Genomic DNA, 27,074 nt, shown 5'->3' with positions numbered 1-27,074 from the left:
CTATTCTGATATAACCTCTAAATACAATTTATGAACCTGAAAATGAGCATAATATGAGCACTTTAACCCGTCCTGTATCTGCCTCTGTTGTGGAACAGGCTATGTTAAAGTAATAAACCTGTGACTTTATCATATAAAAGTATTTTTCATGTCTCTTGATTACCTAGTTTCTATGAAATAATAGTTTCTTAAGCTTTACAAAGTTAATGAGGGGTTTCTTGTAGCTCAGAAATTATTTTTCTTTTTATTCAGTATAATAGGCTAAGTAAGAGGAAAATGGACAGTGGCACTACATCACACAGCTATGGCCACACGTTTAATAAGTGAGGGGATTGTCTAAACCTTCATCTAGTAACTAACTACTACTAACTGTAATGTGCATGTTAACACAGATTGATTGTAACTTAATCTCAGAGATCTATACTTTAAACTACAACCAGCTGTTCTGCTAGTTTGGAAATGTTCTTAAATGTAGTTGTATTTGTTCAGCTCAGAGTAACATTAATGAGTGTTCCCTTAAAGTGAATGTCCATCATGTCTGCAAACCCAGCCACTTCTACAGAACTGTTAGCTTTTCTTTTCTCTATGTTCTCCTTCTCTCGCTTCATCCTTCTTCCTTTATATCTGTGTACACACTGTCGCTTTCTTTGCCGCTACGTTGCCATGACATCTGTGTAAATGTTATGCTGCTGTGTGTATTGTACATGGCTTTTATGTGTGTGCGGCAGGATGAAGCAGTAGAGAGATGCTCTGTCCCTGAAGTGCCCAAGGAACACTGTGGCCAGAGGATTATGGTTAAGTGTCTGTCTCTGAAGTAAGTAAAATTTGGAATATAACGGCTGACATTTACGTCTTCACACACTCACACAATTTTTAGAAACACCTGCGATACCTGCTCTCCATATTTGCAGACTATATTTTGTATGTTTTTCAGGTTTGAAATAGAAATTGAGCCCATATTTGGCACACTTGCCCTGTATGACGTCAAGGAAAAGAAAAAGGTATATATTTTGTTCCAGCAGATCATTTCTTATTTGATACAATGAGTATTCTTCCAATGACTTACACTCTGTGAAACCGCTTACGTAATGCTGAGCTCATACTTAACTAATCAAATTTTCCTTGTCTCAAAAAGGTCTAAGTGGTCTTGCGGTTTAGCTCATTGAGTCAAAACTGAATTAAAATCCCTTGACGTGCATTCCCATTATCATCTTTCCTTCCCCTCCCTCTGCTGTTTCCCGCTTATCTCAATCTTCCCCCCAACAGATCTCTGAGAATTTCTACTTTGACCTGAACTCGGATCAGATGAAAGGGCTGCTTAAACCCCACACACCTCATGTAGCTATTTCCACACTGGCCCGTTCTGCCATTTTCTCCATCACATACCCTTCCGCCGATATCTTTTTGGTCATTAAGGTATGGAGAGAACCCACTTTTACACAGAAGAATCTGACTTAATGTTAATGGCATACAATTGTTATGTATTAGTATAAGTCAAATATTAGTATGTGATAAAAGATGTGCTTTATTGTTTAACAATAGTTATGTGTTTCAGCTTGAGAAAGTCCTCCAACAAGGAGACATTGGAGAATGCTGTGAACCCTACATGGTCATGAAAGAGTCTGATTCCTCCAAGGTAATGGAGCCAAAAACGTGTTTTAAACTGTTGCAATGCTCAGGGCCTGCATGCACGTGGGGCCCTTTTAATGTCTAGACATAAGCATTACTCAATTCTGTCTGGGTAGCTGCAATATTTACCATCCTCTTTGGCAGGTAAACTGTGTTGGCCACTGCAGCTATATTAAGCAGGGCCATAGCCAGCCTTACAACCTCAAAACTCTGTCACTCTGGCTGAATCCCAGTTCCCTTAAATTGCATCCACAGTACCTTCACTTGCTTCCCTTCCTCGCGTCTTAGTCTGTCCCACAGAGGAATCATGGGAGAGATGCAATGAAATCCTGCAAGGACAGAGGAAACAAGGACATGTTTGAAGTGTGAATTGTTTTTAGGGGGATAAGACGTCTTTTCCTCTGAAGCGTCACATTCATTTGTCAGCTGTATGGGCGGAGTTAGCAACGGCTTTCAGCTGCACGGCTTCCGGGAAGGCTGCTCTCGTGTATCCTGTTCAAGCGAGGAGCTATTAAAGAGAACTAAGATTCAGCCTCTGTCACTCTGTCACTGAGTGATTAAGTTCCACTGGTCGGAGCTCATCATGTTAGACCATCATTCGAGGCTGTGATGAGTAACCCAGAACAATAACTTCTTGAAAATACCATGATTACATTGAAAAGCAGCCCTCAATTATTTATCTTTACCATACGTATGTTTACCATGTGATATGCTACTTCAGTACACAACCAACAAATATTACTGGGACCATTACAAATGAACATTTAATATCCTATATTCACATTATAGACACCAGCGCTGACTATCCCTGTAACAATTTGGCCACAATCAAGCACATTGACCATACACAGTCCAGCCATATACTAAGATTTGACCTAGTCTTGTCTGCTCTTTGTCCCGCTTCAGCACAAGGAGAAGCTGGAGAAGCTGCGTCAACAGGCAGAGCAGTCATGTAGTCGTCTTGGCCGTTTTCGCATGCCTTTTGCCTGGACGGCCATTCACCTTCTCAACATCGTCAGCAGTGTGGGAGGTCTGGATCGGTCGGACCCTGACTCTGACTCTGGTATTGCTGATTGCAAAAACTTCCTCAATTTAATACAGTGTCACACATGCACATACACAGAGCATTTAACTAGTTCCACTGACAAAAAATATTGTATAAGTAACATTCATGCACATGTCTCTCTAATATTATATGATTTTTCTTCATCCAGAGCGAAAAGGTCATGGAACATGGAATGAGAGAAAGAAAAAGGGGTTTGAGCGGATGAGTGTTGGGGATGACATGTGTAACTTCGCTGCTTTCCGTCCAGCGACATTGACCGTCACCAACTTCTTCAAACAGGTCAGACTCTGTTTTATGACTCATTTAATAATTAATGTTATAGTTATCCTGACTGTGATGTTTATTTTTTTTTATTTAACCTTTATTTTACCAGGGAAAAAATCACATTGAGATTAAAATCTCTTTTACAAGTGAGCCCTGGCCAAGAAGGCAGAACATAAAAATACACTTTAACATACAACAAATAACAGACAGACAGGGATGGACAGCAATAATAAATAAGAAATAAAAACAGAAAATCACATTTTAAAACAAGCGCAAACATGTTGATATATTACATGATGTATTATTTAATGTGAAATTAGTCAAATAGTTAATAGTCAAATTACATATCATTTTATTTAAAGCTGAGTATTGTTATTGTAATGGTAAAAGGTGAAGAGTTAACTAGTACTAATAATTTCATAAGAAATTAAGTCCTTTTTGTCAAGCCTGTTATATCTTAGACAACCTATGAATCAAGGATGGATTTCTTTTAAAGAGGCTGGAAACTTGTCATTATAAAAGTTAAGGGGAAGAATTGGCAAGAGAGAGTATCATAATTCTGGGAATATATATAGAAGTGTAGTTTTTCCAGTAAAATCCATGATTTTGATGTTGTATATTGTTTCAGTTCTATTAGTGTGATAAGATCAAATGCAGATTATTACATGCACTATCCCCCCAAAAACATGTACTCAAATGTTTCAACCACAAATCATTTTATGAGTAGTTAACATTATAGTACAGTACTGTTGTTGTTCTTTTTTTTTTTTTAGAAGTGACAGCTATTATAACTATATTATAATGAGGCATTTTGTAAGCCCAATACAAACTCTGCTCTTCTGTTTGTGTACATGAAGGAGGGGGACAGACTGAGTGATGAGGACCTCTACAAGTATCTGGCAGATATGCGCAGACCGTCCTCTGTTCTGCGACGACTAAGGCCTGTCACAGGTTAATATTTATGTGAAATTGTCTGAGTTCATGTGGAAAGGTTTATGGATGATTTGTGATGAACAGTTTTTCTATCTTGTTGTGTCTTCATGACTTATTTTGTCCCTCAGCCCAGTTGAAGATTGACATCTCTCCAGCTCCGGACTCGCCTCATTACTGTCTGTCACCAGAGCTGCTTCATGTGAAGCCTTACCCTGACCTGCGTGTTCGCCCAACCAAAGACGTGCTGGAGTTCCCTGCTCGCTACGTATACACACCGCACACCACCTACAGGTGAGTGTTTACCTATCACAGATACACACATGTATACACACACTCTATATGTTGACCCATAGAACAAATATACATTCACCCCTTCATTGCATGCATGGCTTACTGTGTTTGTTTGAATATTGATTTTTTTACAGAGTTGTTCTTCCTTCACTTTGGTCTGTAGTTTCAAGCAAAGAGGACAGTAGGTTCAGAATTTTTAATAGATTTTTTTTTTATTGATATCATTGTTTTGTAGATTATATAAAACATTTTTTCAATATATAAAACATTTTTTCAATACATTTTTTGATGTACTTACAAATAACACAAGATACAGAAACAAAATCCTAAATAATTTAACGACTTTATTTGAATGGAAAAACGTTTACTAAGTACAGAGATGAGAGCTGCTACAACAAGGACATAATCCTAAGAGTACTAATAAAAAATATTTTCTGGCCATAGAGTAGATCTATGGCACACATTGCAGGGTTTGATGGGAGTGCCGTTACAGAGTTGAGATCTGCGTAGACTGGGAGACCTCAGCAGTGAATCTTAAAACAACTATGTCATAGTTTCACTCTGGAAGAAGAAAATAAAATGGTGAATTTATTTAAAAGAAAACATCAAAAGTTCAAAACTGTTTTGAACATGTGAATTACCATTGTCTGCAGTTTGGAGAGCTGCTCATTCTGACTCTCAACATTCTCTTTTTGCAACTGGGTCAGATGCTGTAAACCCTGTAAGATGTTGGATTGCTCTTTTGCTCTCTCCTAAAAACAGGAATGAAGTTAAAGTAAACTATTTACTGTAAGAAATCAGAGACTGGTGTTCAAAAATGTCAAGTTGCCTCATGCTTTTGCATTAAACAAAAGTGAATATTGGCAGGCTGGTGTGAGGTTGTTTCTTCTATCTGTAAGTAGTAACTACAGAGAGATTTTCAGTTGTCTGTTACCTGCAGCTCTTTGATGCTGATGTTGGTGTTGAGATACATCTCCAACTTCTTCACTTTTGTTTTCAGCTCCACCACTTCCTGCTCCATGCTGGCCAGCCAGTCTTTAGTCGTCTTGGTCTGAGCCTGTTGCTTAGCCATCTGGGCCTGTCAAAAGAGCATCTGCACATATTATTCTCTTCCCCCTAACTACGATCCCAGTGCAGCTGGCAGCTGCCTGTCCCACACTGTGACATGCAGCTTTTTAATAACACTCACTCTTATATCTCAGATGAAAGAGTTACATTAATCCGTATACATCAAGAAAATACATTTTAAAATCACATGATGATGGTGGGTCTTACAAAAGAAGAAGAGTGAGATGCCCAAGCATGATCAGTTACAAAACGCTGCTGTGTTATGTCCGTTCAACAGTTTGTTCTCTTGAGAGCTGACAAACACACAAATTTAATCTGATGTGGATTTTACATACTTTACATACTGCCTCTATCTTCCTCTACTCCTGCATCTTGTGCCTTTTTAGATCTGCAGTTTGATTATATATGTTTTTTGTAATAACGCAACCATTCAACAGCACATAGGAAATCCATTGTTTACATATTTCTGTGCTTTCTTACCTGTAGCAACTGTATCACTTCCTTAATCTGCTTCTCCACTTCTGCAGCCTGTTCAGTCTGCCTCCCCAGCCTTTGGAGAGTCCCCTCATGGCTCCTCAAAGTCTGGCTGATTTTAGCTATCTTTGCCTCAGTTGTTTCGTAAATATAGTTAAGGGATTCGCTGAACTGTATGACACCAAACATGAGCACGTTGACTTCTTCCTGTGGCACTGCCTTGTCTGCCATCTTGCCGGTCTTCCTGACGGGACCTGCATGGACTGCTCTTAAACCCCCGGCCAAACAAAGCAGGCACAGGCCCCAGGTCATCTTCATGATACCAGTCGCTTACAACTGTAGTCTAGTTGTCTGTTTCAAAAGTTGTTCAGTTGTTCACAAGTTTGTGATTTCTTTTTCAGTAATTCAGCCAGTTAAGGAGTAAACTCGCTTAATGTTAAGTATTAAAAAAGAGGAAATAAGGCTATAAAATGCGTATTTGTCTATCACAGCTTTGCAGACCTCAGCATCATCACAATAACCAGTGGATGATGAATTTGGAGTCTGGTCAGTGTGCCTTATATTGGATGTACATGCAATACCATGGTAAAACATTAGCTCAGCTGTGGTTCGATCACAGGTCTTGTCCATGACCTTAGTCTCAGTGACCCTGCCTTGAAGTTTAACCCCTGAGAGACTCATTTTTGTCATTTCGGTCACAAACACATGAGAACTACATAACAATGTATGTAACACTCTTGTGTTTGATAAAGAAAATGTATAAGCAGTATCATATAATCTGCACAGTTAATGTTATTTAATGTTATTTTAAAGATCATTGCCTCTTGACATGGATAAACTCAGCTGTTTCAAAATATGAACAAATAACCTCTAATGTTTGATTTGGACAGCAGTTAAGGTGACTTTCACCAGTCCAATACTGGATCACACTTTTCCCATGTGCACACATGACACTTATCTTTTTTTTCTGAGAATAAGACTATTAAATGAAAGTACAATTAACCAACAAGCGGTGGTCCTTCAACTCTTTCACGATGGTTTTTCTTTTTTTATTATTCTGTCCTTTTCATCTTTCTGATTCTCTGCCTTGCATAATTTTGCCTTTCAGGAACTTGCTCTATGTTTACCCACAAAGTCTGAACTTCAGTAGTCGGCAGGGCTCAGTGAGGAACATTGCTGTGAAGGTTCAGTTCATGGCAGCAGAGGACCCCAGTCAAGCTTTGCCGGTGAGTCACAGTCAAATATAATAAGTGACTGGGTGTTGCAGTCTTTTACAGCCACTTAAACCTACAGGTGTGCAATAAGTATCAAATTAAAATGATTGCCCCATGTAAACTGTTAATTTTACCTTTGCAGATGATGTACAAAGTAAAAAATAGGCTTATTCATTTTGCATATTCAGGTTACTGGAAGATTTGGATTAGGTAAGGTTAATATCAATAATTGCCAACTTTTTTTTACAGCCCCCCTCTCAAAAATGTTTTTTTGCTCATTTTACCTCGCTTGGATGCTTGACCTTTACTGTGCAACATTATCTATTTTGTCACTAGAAGGCTGTCTGTCCAGCAGTTAATCCTTTGAAAAGACCAATATTTCCATATCTGTACCATATCAGACACAAATCTTTATTCCAAGTGTAGTATTGCAGTATATGTTGCAATCTCTGGAGGGGATCTTAAAGGTTTGAAAATAGTTAATAGACAAGACTATGGTGAGGATGATTATTTCAAAGGACGTCTTTGTATGTGTCATGGAACAACTATATTTATACTCTGCCCTTTGACCAGGTCATCTTTGGGAAGTCGAGTTGTCCTGAGTTCATGCAAGATGCGTACACTCCCATCATCTATCATAACAAGTAAGGCTCAATCACCTATTGATCCTCACTGTTGACCTATGAGTCTGTCTAACTTTTGTCTTCCTTAAAACTTATGTTCAACTTTTACTCAAAAAGGTCTCCTGAGTTCTATGAGGAGATCAAGATGAAGATTCCCGCCAATCTGACAGACAACCACCATCTGCTGTTCACCTTTTACCACATCAGCTGCCAGCCCAAACAGAATACTCCTCTGGAGGCCCCTGTGGGCTACACCGTGAGTACATGCCTTTCGCTGGCCCACATTTAATACTTCCGCCCACACACTCACTTGTTTGATAGCTCCTTCTGTTGCCTTGCCATGGGTGAGCGATCGTGTGTCTCTTCTTCTGCCTGCAGTGGATCCCTCTGATGCAGCACGGCCGACTACGCACCGGCTCCTTCAGTTTGCCTGTCTCGGTGGAAAAGCCCCCACCTAGCTACTCTGTACTCACCCCAGACGTGAGTGTGTTTAAACAGATTGTATTTATTTCAGTTTGCCTGTCATTACCTACTCCTTTGTGATGGGACTGAGTGTTAAATGAGTTGGATGTCACTCTGCGGCAGGTTCAGCTCCCAGGCATGAAGTGGGTGGATAATCACAAAGGAGTGTTCAATGTTGAGGTGACGGCAGCCTCTTCGGTTCATACTCAGGTACACAAATGTGCACTTTATAATCCCACCTTTTAAAACTCCTGGTTCTGAAATTGTAATACATTTTAACTAATAGCATCCATAGTTTCCATCTATTGTGAATGAAAATGCCCATAGTCTTTGTCTGGAGAGAAAACAAAACTAACTGGAGCATATATACATAGGCATTTGAGATATCAAGTTTTTTTTAACCGCATCTTTACTGTGTACTAGTGCATTACATGTCTGAAGGCCTACATATACTATCAGCAGTGCATGCATGTAATGTAACATTTTATATTCAGAAAATCACAGAGACCCTTGATCTTGTCTAAAAAAATCTATTGGATTTTCAACCGTTGCAAAATTTCTGCCAAGTTAAAATTCACCCAGTTCAAGTGATACTTAATATTTATTCTATTGTTAACTCTAGGACCCCCATCTGGATAAGTTCTTTACTCTAGTATATGTTCTGGAAGAGTACTCCTTCCCCTTCCGCCTGAAGGATGTCATAATAACTGAGGCAAACATGGAGGGGGAGCTGAAGGCCTGCATGGCTGCACTGAGAGGGGCTCTGCTAGATACCTGTGTCAGGTTCCTGCACCAGCTGCTCAACAAGCTCATTCAGCTCATCATCTACCCACCAGTCATCGCGGGCCAAATTGGTAAGTGAGTTCTGAAGTACCGCTATTCGAGATTTGAAGTGCACTTCTCAGAACAAGGCTAAAATGCTAATTCTGATAATTTGAGTAGATAATGTGGTGATAATTAATAATTACTGTTTTGGCCAACAAAACTGTTTCATTTACTATATGCACTTTACAGTACATCCAAATCTTTATTATTTTCAACTTCAGTGACACACAAGACAGGGCTTCAGATATGCTAGGTGCCACTTTCATACCTATTTATATAACTTGACATTCTACCAACCTCATTATTTTTAAAAGTCCTTCATTCCATCGGCCCATGTACAATCAACATTATAACCCACTCTCTTTTATCAGGATGTGTCCCCAGTTATTTTAAGCAGGCAGTTGTTTATCCTTTGTCAAAGAAACCAAACCTGGACTCCTGCTTGCTAGATAACTACAGGCCTATTTCCAACTCCTTTTCTTTTCAAAAGTTTGAGAAAAAAGTTGTCGAAAAGCAACTTCTTCAAATACTTGAACTACACAGGGTGTTTCATAAATTTCAATCAGGTTTCCGTAAGCTGTATTCCACGGAAACAGCTCTCCTTAAGGTCTCAAATGATGTGTTGATGGCTGCAGAGGCCGGAGATTGTTCCGTCTTGGTTCTATTGGACCTTACTGTGGACCACCATATTCTTATTGAGAGGCTTAATCACTTGGGCATTTCAGGGACTGCGTTGGAATGGTTTTCTTCCTATCTCACAGATAGGACTTTTTCAGTTTCTGTAGGTGAATTTATGTCAGACTAGTACAGAGCCCGTTGAAAATGTGTCTGTTTGGAACGGGCGATTGCTTGGCCTGTGGTATTGCTGCTTGTAGAATTTTTCAAAACCAAATTGTACCCCAAAATGCCTTACAGAAGGACCCCAAACCACTTAATATGCAACTCCACTGTATAGCCTACTACTGACTTACAGTGTAGGCCACATCTACATCAGAGGAAGACATTGTAGCCTACTACTATATTTACCTGACAGAGAACGGGGCAGATTCAGAATGTAATCACAAAATATCAAAATGACAATGTGGAGTAATCAGACATTAGTGTCATGGACTCATGGCAGTGTGCTACCCACCTGGCCCGTTATGAGAGCTAATCAGCACATATTTGTGTTCATCAACCACGTTATTAGTGTTGTAAATTAGCAGTAGACTTAATTAATCCGGCCCAGGGTGAGTCTGATGAAAACTGCTGTGTCTGCCCGGTACAACTCTGAGATTTTCTCGCATTGCACAGCGCTGTGAAGGAATAATCTCCGAAATTATGCTATGTTATGTTCGGCCAGCTCACAGCAACTTAATACAATAGCAGGAAAAGAGTCAAAGGCTGTAACCCCCCCCCCGCTGTTGTAAAGCATTCTGCATGTGGCGTCTGCGTGTGATGTGCACCTTCTCCCCAAACACGGACATACATACATACATACAGATACATAGATAGCCTGCCTATAAGTGGCATCACGCTCTGTCTGCACTTGTTGTCTGTATAGCTGGTTGTGCTTTGCATGTGTGGGATTCTGAAACGTCCTTAAATTTGGGAATTGTCGTTTGTTTATTCAAAGTCAAAGACAGTCCAAAGTAGTGCTACTCAGTCAGTGTGCAGTGTGAGAGGGGGAGCGGCCAGAGGCTAGAGCGGCAAAAGCCAATGTGTGCTTACTTACAGAGCCCTTAATGGCCAGTCTCCACAGTACATCATGGACCTTTTGCGTCCCTACACCACATGCCGAGCTCTCAGGTCCTCTGCTCAGTGTTTTTTGAGTGTACCTCAGACTCGTTTTAAAACTTGAGGAGACCGTGCCTTTCAGTCGGTAGCTTCTAAGCTGTGGAATGCTCTTCCAATAAGCTTAAGGTCATTGGACTCTGTGGACTCTTTTAAAAAGCAGCTAAAAACCCATCTGTTCCCACCTGTCTGTTTTCTTTGTTTATTTTACCTGGTGTTTTATTTGTTCTGGTAAATTCTTGCTTGCTAAATAAATCAAATTGTGTTAAGGTTCTGGTATGGACACGCATTATGGTTCATTTGTGAAGTGTATGTATATTTATACAGTCTACAATTATGCATGTTTTTCCCCCAGCCCTACTTTTAAGTTCTGCCTCTTGCTGCTCTCACTCTTAATTTATCCACAGTGAACCTGGGCCGGGCTGCTTTTGAAGCTATGGCTTTATTGGTCAATCAGATCCACAAGAACCTGGAGGGGATCCAGGACCAGCACGGCCGCAACAACCTGCTGCTGTCCTACATCCACTACTGCTTCCGCCTGCCAACCGCCGAACCTGCAGTACCCCCGACAGGTGAGTTACCAATCTGAACTGTGCAGTCTGTATCTGAGAAGATGTAAGTGCGCCTTTTACTGGACCACGGACAGACATTTAATTGGGGGAAATGGCTGTTGACTTGCTACAGTAATGTGACCTTTCTATTCGTCCATCTCCATGAGTAGCTGGCACACAGTCCTACGAGATGCCTATGCAGTACGCCACCTTATCGAGAGCAACAGCCCGCCCAAGCAGCCTCCACCTGTCCCGCTCAAAGAGTATCAGCAACTCCAACCCGGACCTGGCTAGCACTCCAATTTCTCCTGACGAAGAGGTACAGAGGATCATAGGAAGCAAGGTGAGCTGCATCCGTCTTTCGAAATGGGTTATACTTATGTGTGATAGTTCTGGAAAAGCCTTAAAATCATCTTGAAAGTCGCGAGAGCAGTTGAATACTTTATATTCAGTTTTAGAGTTCTTAAAATAATGCATTTCTTGATATTGTGTTTTGTGAGAAATCTGTTATGTATTTGCTCTTACTTGTGTTCTTATAGGTGTTTGTTGTTTATTGTATGCATTCATTTCATTTGCAAATTGTCTTATATTTGATTTTGTCTAGCATTAAAGGTCGTTTTTAAATAATGAATCTCCATCGTGTTATACTCCGTTTATATTCCTGGTAGATTAAAAAGAGAAGCGGCAGCACAAAAAATGATCACGTTGGTGTTTTTATGGTACCCCTTGTGACATATTCCTACTTTCTGCTTATCCAATATCAGTCTGTTATGTCTCGGCTCCTAACAGCAGATTCAATAAGCTCAGGTTGACTGATAACTATGCCAACAGTTAATGATGCTGCTTATGTGCAATTTTGCTTGGTGCCTCTGTCCCTTGTGTTTCATTCAGTACCTCCAGCCCTTCCTTTGTTCTTTCCTCTCCTGCTGTCTTTGCTGATTCAAGCTTCACTTTTCTACACTCCATGCCCCTTATTTGTTTCTTCCCAGTTTTATCCTTAAAAAATATAATATTGTGTGTTAATTACCTTCCCTTTTACTCACTGTGCCCTTGCCTCTTGCCGCACTGTGTGTTTGTGTATGTGTTTTGTGTGTGTCTCTGGTGGCTTATGGCAGGGTATTGACCGCTCCCACTCCTGGGTAAACTCTGCTTATGCCCCCGGGGGCTCCAGATCTGTGCTACGCCGAAACCCCAACTCCAGCTGTGAGCTCAAGCAGGTGCCAAATCCCTCCTCCTCCTCCTCCTCCTCACCTTCACCTCCTCACCACCTTCATCCTGAACCATCTCTGATCAACTCTCGTGGGTCATTTCCTCTCACTTTGCTAGCCATGTCCTACCTGTCACACATTTTTGCATCTTGTCTGTCGTTCATAATTCATCCTCTCATCGCCGACTAACAGACTACACCTGTTGTGTTTGAGAGACATAATCTCTGCCTGGGGCTCGTCAGACTTCTTACTAGGCTAGCAATCATCAGAGTTCATAGAGAGTTCTCTGGCCACCCATCCATTTCCATTCATTCATTTTCACATCACTTTGTCCTCATCTGTGTGTTCACCTCACCACCACTCCATGTCAGGCAAACGACCGCAGCTGCAATCGCATGTCTGCCTTTCTGGACAGCGTGGCCTTGTTTTCAGTTCCCCCAAGGCAGATTACCAAGAAGGTAAAACTGACATCTACTATAACAAACTGTAAAAGTGACATTCTTCATAACAAACTAACACATTTTGATGTCCTGGCATTCATCAACTTTCCGTGTCATGAACATTCATCACCATTCATGACATTTTAACAATTGTGTCTTTCTGTAAGTTGGTGTGAATGTTTTTTTTTGTTGATAGACTGACATTAAGAGTTTTTTTTTTTTGACTGAAAATGTCAGGACTCAATCTGTAGCAGATTTACTGATGAATTAAATGAATTAGTTTAATGTTGTTTTACTATCACTTAATAACTTACTAGATCATTACTTGATAAATCATTTAATAAAGTGTTTAATTTCAGGTTGTTTAACCTGAATTAGGGATGGAATTCCGTAACTATAAAACAATTGCACTTATCTTTTACAAACCACAGTTACAGCTCATATCTTGTGAAAAAAATAAACATGCACCACTTTAATCTTAATAGCTCATATACAGTGGTGCTCATAAGTTTATGAACCCATGCTAAAGTTGACTAAAAAGAGGAATAAAAAAATCATCTTTTGGAAATTGATCTTAATGCCTTAATTAAAAAAAATTAGGGAAATCCAACCTTTAAGGACACCAATTTTCTTTGCGAATGAATAATGTATCATAAATAAATAAATGTTCTTCCTTAAAATACTGGGGGCATAAATAAGTACACCCCTATGTTAAATTCCCATAGAGGCAGGCAGATTTTTATTTTTAAAGGCCAGTTATTTCATGGATCCAGGATACTATGCATCCTGATAAAGTTCCCTTGGCCTTTGGAATTAAAATAGCCCCACATCATCACATGCCCTTCACCATACCTAGAGATTGGCATGGGGTACTTTCCATAAGATCATCTCTCAATGCAAATCAAACCATCTATTAGGTTAACTGAAGTAAAACCAATCTCTAGGTATGGTGAACGGTATGTGATAATGTGAGGCTATTTTAATTCCAAAGACCAAGGGAACTTTATCAGGATGCATAGTATCCTGGATACTATGCATCCTGATAAAGAGATGATTTTATGGAAAGTACCCCATGCCAATCTATAAATTTTAATTAAGGCATTAAGATCAATTTCCAAAAGATGATTTTTTTTTATTCCTTTTTAGTCAACTTAAGCATGGGTTCATAAACTTATGAGCACCACTGTAGTTTCTAAAATGATTTGTTCATGTAAGCTTAAATTAGATCTGTGTTGGTCCATGTGTAGCTGCTCCATGAGGAGCTTGCATTGCAGTGGGTGGTCAGCACCAGCGCAGTGAGGGAAGCAGCGCTGCAGCAGGCTTGGTTTTTCTTCCAGCTTATGGTGAGTATTTCTTTGTACATTGATATTAATGTTATACCACTTTCTTAAGAGTCTAAAGGGAATACTACAAAAACAAGCCTCAAAACACACATTCTGTAGGAACCATTATTATAGCACGATAGCTAATATTTTCATTAAGTGATTATTTTTCTTACTATTTGCCCTCTCCTCTAGACAAAGAGCATGACCCATCATTTATTCCTGACCTCGAAATTGGACATTGCCAGGCGTCAGCGTTTTCCAGACCGCTTTGTGGACGACATCGCTGCACTTGTGTGTGCCATCAGTGCAGACATTGCCAATCGATACCACAAGGTATACAGCCCACAATCCACATTACAAGCAATTCAACAAATGAACTGTGGACAGTTGTTTTCAATGAAGAAACTATAATATAATTAAAGATGGTCAGAGGTTGTTTTATCCAATAGAAAGTTGCCTTATTTCTTACACAATGCTTGATCTTTGTCAGTATCATTGATTTAAATAACCCAATGTACAGTGACCAGAAAAAAATCATGTCCTTTTGATATCATATCTTTCCTTTGATCTAATCATTTGTATTCTTTTGCTCATTCCTGTCCTCTCTCTCTCCCTATGCATATCTCCCTCTCTCTCTCTCTCACAGGATGTGGAGCTTGTGGAGAGGTTGAATAGTAGTCTGGCCTTCTTCCTGAATGACCTTCTGTCTCTCATAGACCGGGGCTTTGTGTTCAACCTCATCCGCTCCTACTACAAACAGGTGTCTATTGCTTCTTTCCCAGTTGTCCTTTAATATAAAACACTGTAAATCCCAATGCTCCCCACGCATATTTTAAAAGAGCTTTTTCTATCTCAAACAAACGTGTGTTAAACAGATTGCCAACAAGCTTCACACAGCGCAGAACCCGAGCTCTCTGATTGCCCTGAGGGTGGACTTCACTCGTATCGTCTGCAGCCACGAGCACTACGTCATCCTCAACCTGCCGTGCTCCACTCTCAGCCCTCCAGCCTCCCCCTCCCCCTCCACCTCCTCCACCACCTCACAGGTACTTGAGCAGGCCGGAACATACGATTTAACTGATTTAAGATACTCATATTCTATTTTCATAATCTTCTATCTCACCCTCCTATCGGTTGTTGTATCCACATCCACAGAGTTCAGCGTTTTCCAGTATGGTGCAAGACCAGGGTGTGGCCACCATGTTTGAGCTCTCCGTCCCTTTCCGCCAGCAGCACTTCCTGTCTGGCCTGCTGCTTACTGAGCTCTCTCTCATACTTGATCCTGATGGAGAAGGGTAGGCTCTTACTAGTTGCATATATAAAAATCAGGAGTTTTATTCAGTTTCCCCATAGTGATCATCAGAGTTTGATCTTAACTCAAAATTAAATACAGTATATACTTTTTTTTCCCCATAGGGTTTTCTTCCTTCATAAAAAGGCCATTAGTGCGCTTCACTCCCTGCTGTGCAGCCATGATGCAGACCCTCGTTACACTGACCCTCAGGTCAGAGCCCACATCGCTCAGCTCTATCTGCCCCTCATCCCCATCGTCATGGAGACGTTGCATCAGCTCCACGACTTCTCTGGTAAGCACAACATATATGCAACCCACTGATATTGTTATGGCTATCCACCTCCTCCGCACATTTATTTAATTTGCAAATTGGTTTAATTTCCAGTATTATTGCACCTGAGAGTGCTTTTCTAATTTCTTTCTAGACTCCTCGCTTGCTCGGGTTCGCCATGCCTCAGCCCACGCCGATGATGCTGACCCAGACAGCGGCAACACTATCAGTCAGTCTGTTGCCATGGCGATTGCTGGCTCTCCTTTGCCGCATGTCAAAGCCAACCCGTTTGCTCTGCCCACAGTGGTGAGTGATAGCGGCAGAGGTCAGGCTGTTCCTCGGGCCCTACAGACTGACGGGTCACAGATCGGCCTCTGTGTGGGAGGCTGCTGCCTCATTTTAACAGATGATCACTCCTAACACTTAGTCAAACAGCATTTGCATTTTTCCCATGTTATTTTTTTCTTAATTACAACTGCTCCTCTTAGCCTATCGGTGGCTTTCTGTCCTTTTCTGTAGACAGACTTTTTGTACTGTAGCAGATTAAAAGACTGGCACTGAGTGTGTGTGTTTGTCTTCACCAGGCTGGGCGCCAGTCCAGCTCTCTGTCTGCTGAGTGCAGCAGGACTCTCCTGGTGAGTTTCTTGTGGGTGCTGAAGAATGCAGATGCTGCTCTCCTGGAACGCTGGGTTTTTGATTTGTCTGTACTGCAAATCAACCGCCTGTTGGATCTGCTCCATCTTTGTGTCTCCTGCTTTGAATACAAGGTACAATAACCAGGCAGTGTCACTACTATTAGAGTATTTCATTACTCATACACCCAATAGGAGTCAAAACCAATTTACAGTTGTTTAATTTGGACGTGCCAGATCTACAGCACATCATTACAGATACTATGACAGTAGTTGTTTCAAGAAAGTTGCCTGTGTGGTGGAATTTCCAGCTTACAAACTCATGCTATGTAAGTTGTACCACACTTTTGCATACTTCCCAGAGCAATAAGACTGAAATAGGCTTTAGCATCTGTGTTTTAGGTGCCTGCAATATCTTTGTTTACATTGAAGGTTCAACTAAACGTAACGCCTCCAGCAGGAGTTCAAATACACCTTCAGGAAGACAGGAACTTCAGAAGTTGGGATGGCACCCACACTGTACTGTGTGATCCTAAATTATCCTCAATTGAGTGTTCATTAAATGCTTCTGTGTAATTCACCAAAGTCTCCTGAATCTTCTTCACTTATGTGAAATGAGTTGTGCTTCTCCGAGTTTTTCCTCAACAGCCTGCCTTGATTTATCAATAGTGCAGTGTGCTGTAGTTTTGTTTTTCTGAAGTGTTTGTGTTCTGAATTATGGTTATGTTATGTCATGCTGTTTATACGTGGTAAAGTGGAATATGTTTGACCAAATAATCTTGTTTTTCCCTGTTGTCGTTGTTTGTCCCTGTCCTGTGATGTTTGATGGTTGTTGTAGGGGAAAAAGGCTCTGGAGAGAATCAATAGCCTGACATTTAAAAAGTCTCAGGACATGAAGGCCCGACTGGAGGAGGCAATACTGGGCACCATTGGGGCTCGTCAGGAGATGGTCCGCCGCTGCAGAGGTAAGTAGCATGTGAGTAGCCAGTAATGTGTGTGAGTCGGTCGCTTTTTTTTTTTATTTAAGGTCTTTATAAACTTGTGTTCATGGAAATTATAATTTGTTTTCTCTGCCAGAAAGGAGTCCCTACGGCAGCCAGGAGAATGTTAGGTGGAGGAAGAATGTCACTCACTGGAGGCAAAATACAGACAGAGTCGACAAGTATGTTCACATTAATTAAATTACTGATAGATTTCTGGATTATAATTCAAATTATGAACATTGCATTATGTGCTGTCTCATCATCTAAATAGTGCCTACATGTTATAGTGATGGTTGTAAAATTACACCTCTTACAGGACTAAAGCTGAGGTGGAGCAGGACTCTGTGGTGGATGGAAACTTAGCTACTGAGGCTTCTCTGATAGTACTGGACACACTGGAGATTGTAGTCAAGGTAAAGCAGTCATTATCACCACACACAGTAGTGTTCATTTTATGTAGAATTGCCTAACTGTAATTTGATGTTTCTCTCTGTTTGTCCTCTGTCAGACTGTGGTGGCATCAGAGCTAAAGGAAAGTGTTCTGGGTGGAGTGCTGAGAGTGCTCCTCCACAGCATGGCAGGCAACCAGAGCGCCCTCTTCCTGCAGCACTGCTTCACTACACAGAGGGCTCTGGTCTTTAAGGTACATACGTGAAATGTGTCAATTATAGTTTTCTGTTGCTTTATTAGTTGCTTTTTTAACAATCTAATATATTTGAAGCTTGAAATATTTTGACAGTCACTCAACACACGTGTAACTTTTCTCCCTACGTATTCGCTGTCTTACACTTTGACCTACAGACTCATTTTAACACTTTTCAAGATGTTTGTTGTCACTTCTGTTATACAAGTACAATTATGTGAAATACTGTACCTGGGAGGCTCCATTAAAGAAAGACAGTAAATATATAATGTATATTTACTCAAGATTGCATCTGCATGCGGTTAACCATTGTATAAAGAACTTGAATTTTAAAGAAACAAATAGTAAATCATGCTTAATGTGTTTGTGTGAGGAGTATACAAAGTGAGAAAGTGTGTTTGTGTGTGTAGTTCCCAGAAATGCTGTTTGAAGAGGACACAGAGCTTTGTGCGGACCTGTGCCTGCGTCTCCTACGTCACTGCAGCAGTAGTGTCGGCTCTGTCAGAAGTCACGCCTCCGCCTCTCTTTATCTGCTCATGAGGCAGAACTTTGAGATTGGAAATGTAAGTCTAGACAGTCTCAGACAGGCAGACTGTCTCTGCATTGTGGATCATTTTTATTTTAATATTCTTGGTATAACTAGGGACATGCCAGTAAAACAAAATGGATCTACAGGACAGATACAGGGTGTTTGAGGAATAGATGCTTTAATAATATTATGAGTTACAATTTGTCCTAATTTTGCCCTTGGAACAGAACTTTGCTCGAGTAAAGATGCAAGTCACAATGTCCCTGTCATCACTGGTGGGAACGTCACAAAACTTCAATGAGGAGCATCTTCGCCACTCACTCAAGACGATCCTGACGTATGCTGAAGAGGACCTGGAGCTGCGTGACACGCCCTTCCCAGAGCAGGTATGTAACAGCTTCTGTACAAAGTCCCATATGGAGCTGCAAGAAAGAATGAGACTTGTATACTAATGTCCTGGATGGCACTTTTGAAACTGCAGGTCCAGGATCTGGTGTTCAACCTGCACATGATTCTTACTGACACTGTTAAGATGAAAGAGCATCAGCAGGATCCAGAGATGCTCATTGACCTAATGTACAGGTACTGTGATGCACATTAATAAGGCCTGCAAACAACAAGAAAGTGTCACAAATATTTGAAAGAAACATTATTTTTTTTTTCAGGATTGCAAAGGGCTACCAGAACTCCCCTGACCTGCGTCTGACGTGGCTCCAGAACATGGCAGGGAAACACTCTGAGAGAGGAAACCATGCTGAAGCTGCCCACTGTCTGGTCCACAGCGCAGCGCTGGTGGCAGAATACCTCAACATGCTGGAGGATTGCCGTTACCTGCCAATTGGTTGTGTCACGTTTCAGGTCAGTGCATGCTGTTTAATTTGGTGACTCACTCTACTTACAGCAGTATGAGATAGGACATGGTCCCAAAACTGGAGCACCAAGACTTAAGCCCGCGATTGTTGAAACGTGCAGATATAAAGATTTTCTATGTAATGACTTCTCTGTTTTTCCCTCAGAATATTTCATCCAACGTATTGGAAGAGTCAGCCGTATCCGATGACGTCTTGTCTCCAGAGGAGGAGGGGATTTGTGCTGGGAAGTACTTCAGCGAGTCTGGTCTGGTGGGCCTCCTGGAGCAAGCAGCTGCCTCTTTTAACATGGTACGACTCATATTCTCCGACCACATGGTGACAGACTGTGTGTTAACACAGCACAAGGTTCAAGGAGTGTTATGTGATCGGGTGGTATGTGTAAAACTGGCTTTCCGTTGTGCTGTAACCCCAGGCCGCCATGTACGAGGCCATAAATGAGGTGTACAAGATTCTGCTGCCCATCCATGAAGCTAACAGAGACTTCAAAAAGCTGGCTACTGTCCACGGGAAGCTACAGGATGCCTTCACCAAAGTCTACAACCAAGTGAGTTGATAGTTTGAACCTGATATCACCAGCAATTAACTGGGCTGTTAGTGTTGATGAGAGAATTAGTTTTATCCTGGATTCCTCCTGATATGAGTCTTCTCTTTTTCCATTTTTCCAGAGTTCAGGATGGGAGGTAACACGTTAATTTGTTATATTGAGAACATAACATTTAAGGTCAAACTAATTCAGCTATTCCTTTTTTATTTTGTATTGACATGTTTTTTTTCTTCCTCCTTTCTTGTTTTCTTCTCCTCTCCGGTGTGAATGACATGTTACTGGTGAGTAATACAAAACTTGCTTTCACACTTTGACATAGTCGAGCCACTGTTACAAAACCGTTTCCAACCATTTTGTCTTTGTCCTACACCAGTTGCTCTTCTATTTCTAAATATAATCAACTTTATACAGTAACAAGAGAGCCTTTTCATCTGTGTAATATATATATATATATATATATATATATATATATATATATATATATATATATATATATATATATATATATATATATATATATACACACACACACACATCAATATATAATATATAGCCTAGTAATGGGAACGCTGGCGAGATTGACGCCGCTCCGTCTGGCTTGTTTATTTTCAGTAAATTTACTTTTTCTCACGAATACATCCATGATTTTCATACTCAGTTCATTAGCAAAGTTCAATAGTTATATATAGCTACGCATTTTATCATCTCTCCACCGTATTTTGTTTTAAACGGGGTTGGAGTCTGAAATGATGCCTGACCTGCGTCTTTGACCGGAGGATGCAAGTTAAGTTTACCGCAGTAGCCTAAGCCCACTAGGAATATCTACCCACAATAACTTAATGCATAGGCTACATCTGCTGGAGTAAGGATGAGGAAATATTTAATAAGTGAACATTACCGGCTATGGGGGAACTATGCACCTTCTGCGGAGCTTCTGTGTCAACGCGACATTCTCCAACGCCCAAAGTATGCCCACCGAGGATCTCGTCGCAACAAAATCTACATGGCTCGCAAGGATGGCAAAATATTCCCCTGTCTCTGGCGGGGCTTCTCTCGTCGCCGACTTCGTTGTGGACCATGGACTGGACTTTCTGTGTCTCGCGGCGGCGTGGCAGTGGAGCGGTGATTTCTTCCACCTGAACCAAGCAGTCCCGATTGGATGTGTAAACCCCGCTTATCCGGGAGGGGAGGTGGTCTCGTACTGCCCTATCGCGAAAACTGGAAGTTTACACCCCTGCCCACTCACTGAGATCCTCCTCAACAGGCCTACTGCATGTCGCTAGTGTGAACCTCAGCACCCTGGGAGAGACGGCTTTCAGCTACATCACCCCCAAGCTGTGGAATTCACTGCCAGACTACATCAGAAACTGTGACTTAATTACTGACTTTAAAAACAGACTTAAAACATATCTCTTCAAGATGGCTTATGGACTGACTGACTGACTGACTGACTGACTGACTGATTTTTATTTTTATTTTTATTTTTATTTTTATTTTTATTTTTATTTTTATTTTTATTTTTATTTTTATGAGATGAGATGAGATGACTTTTTTGTTTGTGAAGTGACCTTGAGTGTCATGAAAGGCGCTTTAAATAAAATGTATTATTATTATTATTATTATTATTATATTAAGAACAAAGAAAACTGCGACACTACCTGGAAAAACAAGGGACAAGGTGTAAAATCACAAAAGTCACGTACTAAGACCCCAAGCTGCACAAATCTTATTTTTAATAGAGAGAATAGATATACTTGGAGCTTTTCCACATCAAAAATGTCTTGCTTCTTGTTGTGCTCTGTTTACATTTTTAAACTACCCGAGGCTGTTTAGAAAATCATCTACTCTTTTCATCCCGTCTTTAGTGTTTAGAGAATGTTTGGGACCTACTTCCGAGTGGGTTTCTATGGCTGCCGGTTTGGAGACCTGGATGAACAAGAGTTTGTCTACAAGGAGCCATCAATCACCAAATTAGCTGAGATCTCCCACAGACTCGAGGCATGTAGAGTACTCAGGATACTAATAAAGGTGTCATTAATGATTAATGAGAAACTTATTTCTAAAGATGAATCTCTTTGGTGCACAGGAGTTCTACTCGGAGAGGTTTGGGGATGAGATGGTTGAAATTATCAAGGACTCCAACCCAGTGGACAAAAACAAACTGGATCCCAACAAGGTAGCATGATATGTATACATTTTGTGACTAATAATATATCAGTACAGGTTTGGAAAAGGTACAAGTGTAATGATGACTGTTTGTGCTTCTTTCAGGCCTACCTCCAGATCACCTACGTTGAACCATTCTTCGACACATACGAACTAAAGGAAAGAATCACCTACTTTGATAAGAACTACAACCTGCGTACTTTCATGTACTGTACTCCCTTTACTCTGGACGGGCGAGCCCACGGCGACCTGAATGAGCAGTACAAACGCAAAAGCATCCTTACAACATCTCACGCCTTCCCTTACATCAAGACACGCATCAATGTTATCCACAAGGAGGAGGTGGGTGTCTGTTGAGGAGGGATTTTTGTTCAGTTGTTACATGATTGTAGTGCATGGGGTGAAAAAAGTCAACTATTTCTGTTGTCTTTGATTCTCCAGATCATTCTTGTCCCCATGGAGGTGGCCATTGAGGATATGCAGAAGAAGACTCAGGAGCTTGCCTTCGCTACAAACCAAGACCCTGCAGACGCCAAGATGCTGCAGATGGTTCTGCAGGGCTCTGTGGGCACCACTGTCAACCAGGTGTTTAGATACTTGCAACTGATGATGTATAACCATAATGCATTTAGAATGCCAAAATCCCACGTCCTCCTGGAATATTAATCCCATCCAAATGGGGTTGAAAGTCTGGTCAGTGTTTTAAATAGTGACAGACATTCCTTAATATATATGTAACCCTTTCTCCCCCTCACAGGGCCCCCTTGAGGTGGCGCAGGTCTTTCTCTCTGACATTCCTGATGATCCAAAGCTGTTTCGCCATCACAACAAACTGCGCCTCTGCTTTAAAGACTTCACTAAGAGGTGATGACACACTCCACGGCCCAGACGCAGACTGCTGTGTAACTAATAAAAACAAAACCCCAACTCCATGTGTCCTCTCTGCTTATTTTCGTGCAGGTGTGAGGATGCCCTGAGGAAGAATAAAGCCCTGATTGGACTAGATCAGAAGGAGTACCACAGAGAGATGGAAAGGAACTACAATAAACTGAAAGAAGCTCTGGGGCCTCTCATCAACCGCAAGATCCCCCAGCTATACAGAAACCTGCCAGCTCAGACTACGCAAACACAACGGTAACATGAGACACTAAACACACACACACACACACACACAAAATGAGCTCATGCTCCTTCTTCAACTCCATCAGATCAACACAAGAGAAACTTAAAACCAAACTTTATCATTCTCAAGGTCATAGACTATAAATATTTATTTATTTATTTTCAAGGACTTAAATGCTGACATTCCTCAAAAATCTTACATGAATCTATAATGGAAAATTAGTACAGTTCTTCAAGAGTTGTAGCCTGTTTGACTATGGAAACTATCACCATATGTTTTTTATTTTCATCTGCTTTTGGCATCAGCTCTGTGTTTGCATGTGACGGTCCAAGGACTGCTGCTTCATAATCAAAAACAGAGCTACAGTCAAAGCACCTGCCCGATGGATGCTTTAATACTGAGGACAAATGTTTATTTTAGATGTTTCTTCCAGACGTATTAAACTAAATGTAAATAGATGTTAAAACATTATATTGAGACAAATTGTTACTTAGTGATATTACTCTGTGAACAGACAACCAACACTGAATAAAATAAATATGGTGGTTTTACCTCATTCTTAACTCTTTGAAGGCAGATACTCATTCAGAGTCATGCAGGCTTATAGTGGGGTGCTACAAAAAGACATTATTCACGGGTTTCACTCCTTAACTCCCAGGGTCAGATTTTATCTCTAAAATGAACTAATAACAAATAATTCAAGTGTCACAGAATTCAATATTACGCTAATAACACCTCAATTGATTTAGCATATTTTCAGATACACTTTTCAGCAAAATAAACCAAAACACTTAAAAGTAAAACATTCTGTATCATCTTGCTTTTTTCTCACAGGAACTCCTACAGTAGGTCCAGTCTTCGCAGAGTCGACTGTTGAGGCGCAGCAAACTGGATAACAACACAGAAAAACAAGCTTTAGAAATTAGCCACATCTCATCCCCTTTGTTCCCCTCCCCCCACTGTATTGCTAACCAACTGTCACAAGCACACACGCACTGTCCTCTTCCTCGTCTAGCTCGTTATTTTACCCACCCACCCCCTGGCCACCCAGACACGCCATAATCCCCCCCACCACTGCCACTACAGACACAGACACACACACACACACACACACACACACACACACACACACACACACACTTGTCACCTCTTGTCCTGCTGAACCATCTCCCCCATCACCACCACTCTCACACCTCTGTAGGAGAAAACCTTGGCTGTTTATACTGGAAAGATATCTGCACTGTAAACATCGACATTTGGAGCAAGGCTCTGACATGTCAGTGTTTTAAACTAAGCTTTCAAAAGTAGTGTCCTCACAGTAATCTCCCTGAGCTTGATCTGGTTTTAACTTAAGTTTTTACAGGACTAGAGCTGCCAAACACATTTTGTATCCAAATCGTTTGGGAGTTCTGTTTTCCCTTTTGCTTCTTGTGTTTGCTTTTGAAGAGGCTGTAGTGTGTCTGTTTTGTGTAGTGGCCTTATTTAATTTGTAAGATATTGTTTCTAAACTATGCCTGGTAGTACTCACTGCCAGACTTAGTTATTAAATAGTCACAGGGAGTATTTTGTTATCAACAGACCAAATAACTGACATTCCTTCTTCCTCAAGTTGTCACATTTATCTGCCGATCTCTCATTATAAGAATTCATTAAAGAGCGGAGGTGGGATCATTCTGACAAAGCTCAGGCCTCAGCCCTCAGGCCTAGTCCGTCTCCAGCAGGAATGAACTGTAGTAGCAGTTTTAGAAGGAAAATGATTACTGTAGTGGGGGAAAAGCCAGGATGGGATGTTTAAATGTGTTTTTTAAACTGTGAAATTCTCTTGTAATGCACTGCAGTCACATCAGATGTTTATCACAGTAACACTGCCATTGGCCAGGCCTTCTCCTTCACCCACACAAATATGTTCAAACTGTGACATGCACTATCACCCTGCAGTACAGTCTGATAACTGAATTACTGAAACATTTTGCATATGTGTGGCATGAGGAGGTGTGTCCAACACCCTGGTTGTAGCAGATTTATATTCATTGTAGCTATTTCCAACTACTGTTTCTATTATATTGCACTATTGTAAACAAACTGCAGCACATTAACAATGTAACTACTAAAATATCCATGCTTTTGTTATTTTACGATGCTGGAGACTTTTTTTTTACCAGTTAGATGAACAATGTTTTATTTATTTACACTGTCTTTTTTTACTGCCTTCTATTAAATTTTTCTTCTGACACCTCTGGTCAGCATTCATTTGTGTGTGGCTACAGAGCTGAAGAATAGACACTGTATTGAAGTAATCTAATGCTAATTTCACTCACTACAATACATTTATCAAACTGTTTTGTAGTGACAATAACTGAAAATATGTAATATATTCCCTTTAAAGTTTCAGTCTGTGCTCCTCAATCGTGACTTTATACTATTGGTATCACATTGTAATTAGGGATGTAACGGTATGAAAATTTAACCTCACGGTTATAGTGACCAAAATTATCACGGTTTTCGGTATTATCGCGGTATTTTTAAAAGTGTGGTCAATATGTTCAGAAAGCACTGATAGGCCTACACAAGCTGAAATAGTAGTAGTAGTAATAGTTTCAAAAAGTGTAACAGTGTTTATTATATTACAAAAATATAGGCAAAACCTTATCAAAAGTGCAACTTTTAACATCAAAGGAACAAGGCTTCAGCATGTAAACCGCTTATTTGTCAGGAACATTTCCAGTAGTGCAGGTTTAAATTATACAAATCCAAACATTCAAGCTAAGACATAAAGAACAATATGTAAACAAATCAAAGAAACACCACTAATTACTTGTTTTCTTCATAATCAAAATTAAAATGTAAAACTGTACACATGAACACTTTAACACTTTTAAATTTAATTATCACGGTTTTCTGTATTAAAACGGTAATTGTTATCGTCAACATTTTTATCACGGTTTACCGTTACACCGGTAATTGTTACATCCCTAATTGTAATAGTAGGCCTGTTTATTATTCTACTATTATGATAGTTTTAAAAAGTGTTATTTTTGTAAATTTGTTTCTTTGTGGTCAGTTATTTATTGGATATTTTAAACGGACACAGGGAACAAAGCAAAAACAAACAAACGCACAACAAGGATATGACAGTCAGACTAACCATACAGATAGTATCACCCAAAAAGAAAGAAAAAAGTTAATAAAAGAATAAAAAACATGCAGGTAAATATAACAAATACTATCCTGTTTCCCTTGTCTTACCCGATCTCGTACACATTTACCAACCTGTGTATCTTTTTGGGGAAGTTATTTCATGCTATTTGCCTCAAATCATATTCTTATGTTAAAGAGTTATTTTCTCAGTTAAAAACTTGCAGTATTCATGTTTTTTTTGAATATTTTAATTTTTCCATTCCTGGTACCAGACTACCTCAGTGCGGTAAACTCCCTTCTGTTTTTTTCATTTTGGTTTTCTGGCTTTGTAACTAATGACAAGAAACCAATTTCTGTGATGAATTACCTGCAGTATCTGATAGAATAACTGAAAGTGATTTGTGATTCACTTATAAGTTCACCTACTGTGGCTTTTGGTAGACAATAGCACTCAGGGCCCTCTGCCAAATCACATTGCTTTCTACGTCCACACAGGCCTGCATTATTCACTAAAGTTTGTTTCGCATGGTTATAAAGAAGGCAAAGATGTATTTGATCCAGATGTCTTCCTGTCCTTTCTTTTCCATGCTGATATCGGGTTGTGGAGTGAGGAGACTCCCAACACATACCATTAGTCTTCATTTCCTGTGGCGGTATGATGATCCACATTATAGCCTGCAATGTTTGTGTAATTTACCAGAACGAAGGGCCATGCGTTTATATTCAGGTACTT

At 40.4% G+C, this 27,074-nt stretch overlaps 2 protein-coding genes across 6 annotated transcripts in view; one reads left to right on the top strand and one right to left on the bottom strand.

Moving 5' to 3' along the window:
- The window catches only part of LOC116059603 (dedicator of cytokinesis protein 7-like), a 31,741-nt gene extending 6,305 nt beyond the window's left edge, over positions 1 to 25,436 (top strand). For 2 of the 4 annotated variants that reach the window (XM_031312791.2, XM_031312788.2), the window contains exons 7-50: positions 729 to 814; positions 935 to 1,001; positions 1,267 to 1,416; positions 1,556 to 1,636; positions 2,536 to 2,692; positions 2,844 to 2,974; positions 3,817 to 3,910; positions 4,021 to 4,183; positions 6,834 to 6,951; positions 7,513 to 7,583; positions 7,680 to 7,818; positions 7,941 to 8,042; positions 8,148 to 8,234; positions 8,647 to 8,878; positions 11,030 to 11,194; positions 11,344 to 11,516; positions 12,289 to 12,390; positions 12,753 to 12,839; positions 14,069 to 14,164; positions 14,339 to 14,479; positions 14,793 to 14,906; positions 15,022 to 15,192; positions 15,302 to 15,441; positions 15,563 to 15,732; positions 15,866 to 16,017; positions 16,296 to 16,478; positions 17,182 to 17,308; positions 17,421 to 17,505; positions 17,643 to 17,739; positions 17,835 to 17,969; positions 18,380 to 18,532; positions 18,726 to 18,884; positions 18,980 to 19,080; positions 19,164 to 19,356; positions 19,515 to 19,658; positions 19,783 to 19,914; positions 20,036 to 20,050; positions 21,787 to 21,912; positions 22,001 to 22,090; positions 22,186 to 22,422; positions 22,522 to 22,665; positions 22,838 to 22,944; positions 23,041 to 23,214; positions 24,038 to 25,436. In XM_031312791.2, the coding sequence (XP_031168651.1) occupies positions 729 to 814; positions 935 to 1,001; positions 1,267 to 1,416; positions 1,556 to 1,636; positions 2,536 to 2,692; positions 2,844 to 2,974; positions 3,817 to 3,910; positions 4,021 to 4,183; positions 6,834 to 6,951; positions 7,513 to 7,583; positions 7,680 to 7,818; positions 7,941 to 8,042; positions 8,148 to 8,234; positions 8,647 to 8,878; positions 11,030 to 11,194; positions 11,344 to 11,516; positions 12,289 to 12,390; positions 12,753 to 12,839; positions 14,069 to 14,164; positions 14,339 to 14,479; positions 14,793 to 14,906; positions 15,022 to 15,192; positions 15,302 to 15,441; positions 15,563 to 15,732; positions 15,866 to 16,017; positions 16,296 to 16,478; positions 17,182 to 17,308; positions 17,421 to 17,505; positions 17,643 to 17,739; positions 17,835 to 17,969; positions 18,380 to 18,532; positions 18,726 to 18,884; positions 18,980 to 19,080; positions 19,164 to 19,356; positions 19,515 to 19,658; positions 19,783 to 19,914; positions 20,036 to 20,050; positions 21,787 to 21,912; positions 22,001 to 22,090; positions 22,186 to 22,422; positions 22,522 to 22,665; positions 22,838 to 22,944; positions 23,041 to 23,214; positions 24,038 to 24,080 (5,634 nt within the window). In that variant the 3' untranslated portion in view covers positions 24,081 to 25,436. The remainder of the gene's footprint in view (positions 1 to 728; positions 815 to 934; positions 1,002 to 1,266; positions 1,417 to 1,555; positions 1,637 to 2,535; positions 2,693 to 2,843; positions 2,975 to 3,816; positions 3,911 to 4,020; positions 4,184 to 6,833; positions 6,952 to 7,512; positions 7,584 to 7,679; positions 7,819 to 7,940; positions 8,043 to 8,147; positions 8,235 to 8,646; positions 8,879 to 11,029; positions 11,195 to 11,343; positions 11,517 to 12,288; positions 12,391 to 12,752; positions 12,840 to 14,068; positions 14,165 to 14,338; positions 14,480 to 14,792; positions 14,907 to 15,021; positions 15,193 to 15,301; positions 15,442 to 15,562; positions 15,733 to 15,865; positions 16,018 to 16,295; positions 16,479 to 17,181; positions 17,309 to 17,420; positions 17,506 to 17,642; positions 17,740 to 17,834; positions 17,970 to 18,379; positions 18,533 to 18,725; positions 18,885 to 18,979; positions 19,081 to 19,163; positions 19,357 to 19,514; positions 19,659 to 19,782; positions 19,915 to 20,035; positions 20,051 to 21,786; positions 21,913 to 22,000; positions 22,091 to 22,185; positions 22,423 to 22,521; positions 22,666 to 22,837; positions 22,945 to 23,040; positions 23,215 to 24,037) is intronic. The other 2 variants (XM_031312790.2, XM_031312789.2) reach the window with 2 other exon arrangements.
- si:dkey-114l24.2 (uncharacterized protein LOC107990273 homolog) lies at positions 4,542 to 6,271 on the bottom strand. Of its 2 annotated transcripts, XM_035996697.1 has the most exons (4): positions 5,732 to 6,270; positions 5,118 to 5,261; positions 4,825 to 4,935; positions 4,542 to 4,744 (listed from the first exon to the last, which is right to left on the bottom strand). In XM_035996697.1, the coding sequence occupies exons 1-4, from the start codon at positions 6,041 to 6,043 to the stop codon at positions 4,727 to 4,729; spliced, it is 585 nt and encodes a 194-aa protein (XP_035852590.1). In that variant the 5' UTR covers positions 6,044 to 6,270; the 3' UTR covers positions 4,542 to 4,726. The 2 variants fall into 2 exon arrangements, with proteins under 2 accessions (XP_035852590.1, XP_035852591.1); XM_035996698.1 differs by lacking the exon at positions 4,825 to 4,935 and having other exon boundaries at positions 5,732 to 6,271.
- Positions 25,437 to 27,074: the final 1,638 nt, after the last annotated feature.

Source organism: Sander lucioperca, chromosome 21 (assembly GCF_008315115.2).
Source record: "Sander lucioperca isolate FBNREF2018 chromosome 21, SLUC_FBN_1.2, whole genome shotgun sequence".
NCBI classification, from domain to species: domain Eukaryota; kingdom Metazoa; phylum Chordata; class Actinopteri; order Perciformes; family Percidae; genus Sander; species Sander lucioperca.
This window is presented reverse-complemented; position numbering and strand designations above follow the sequence as displayed.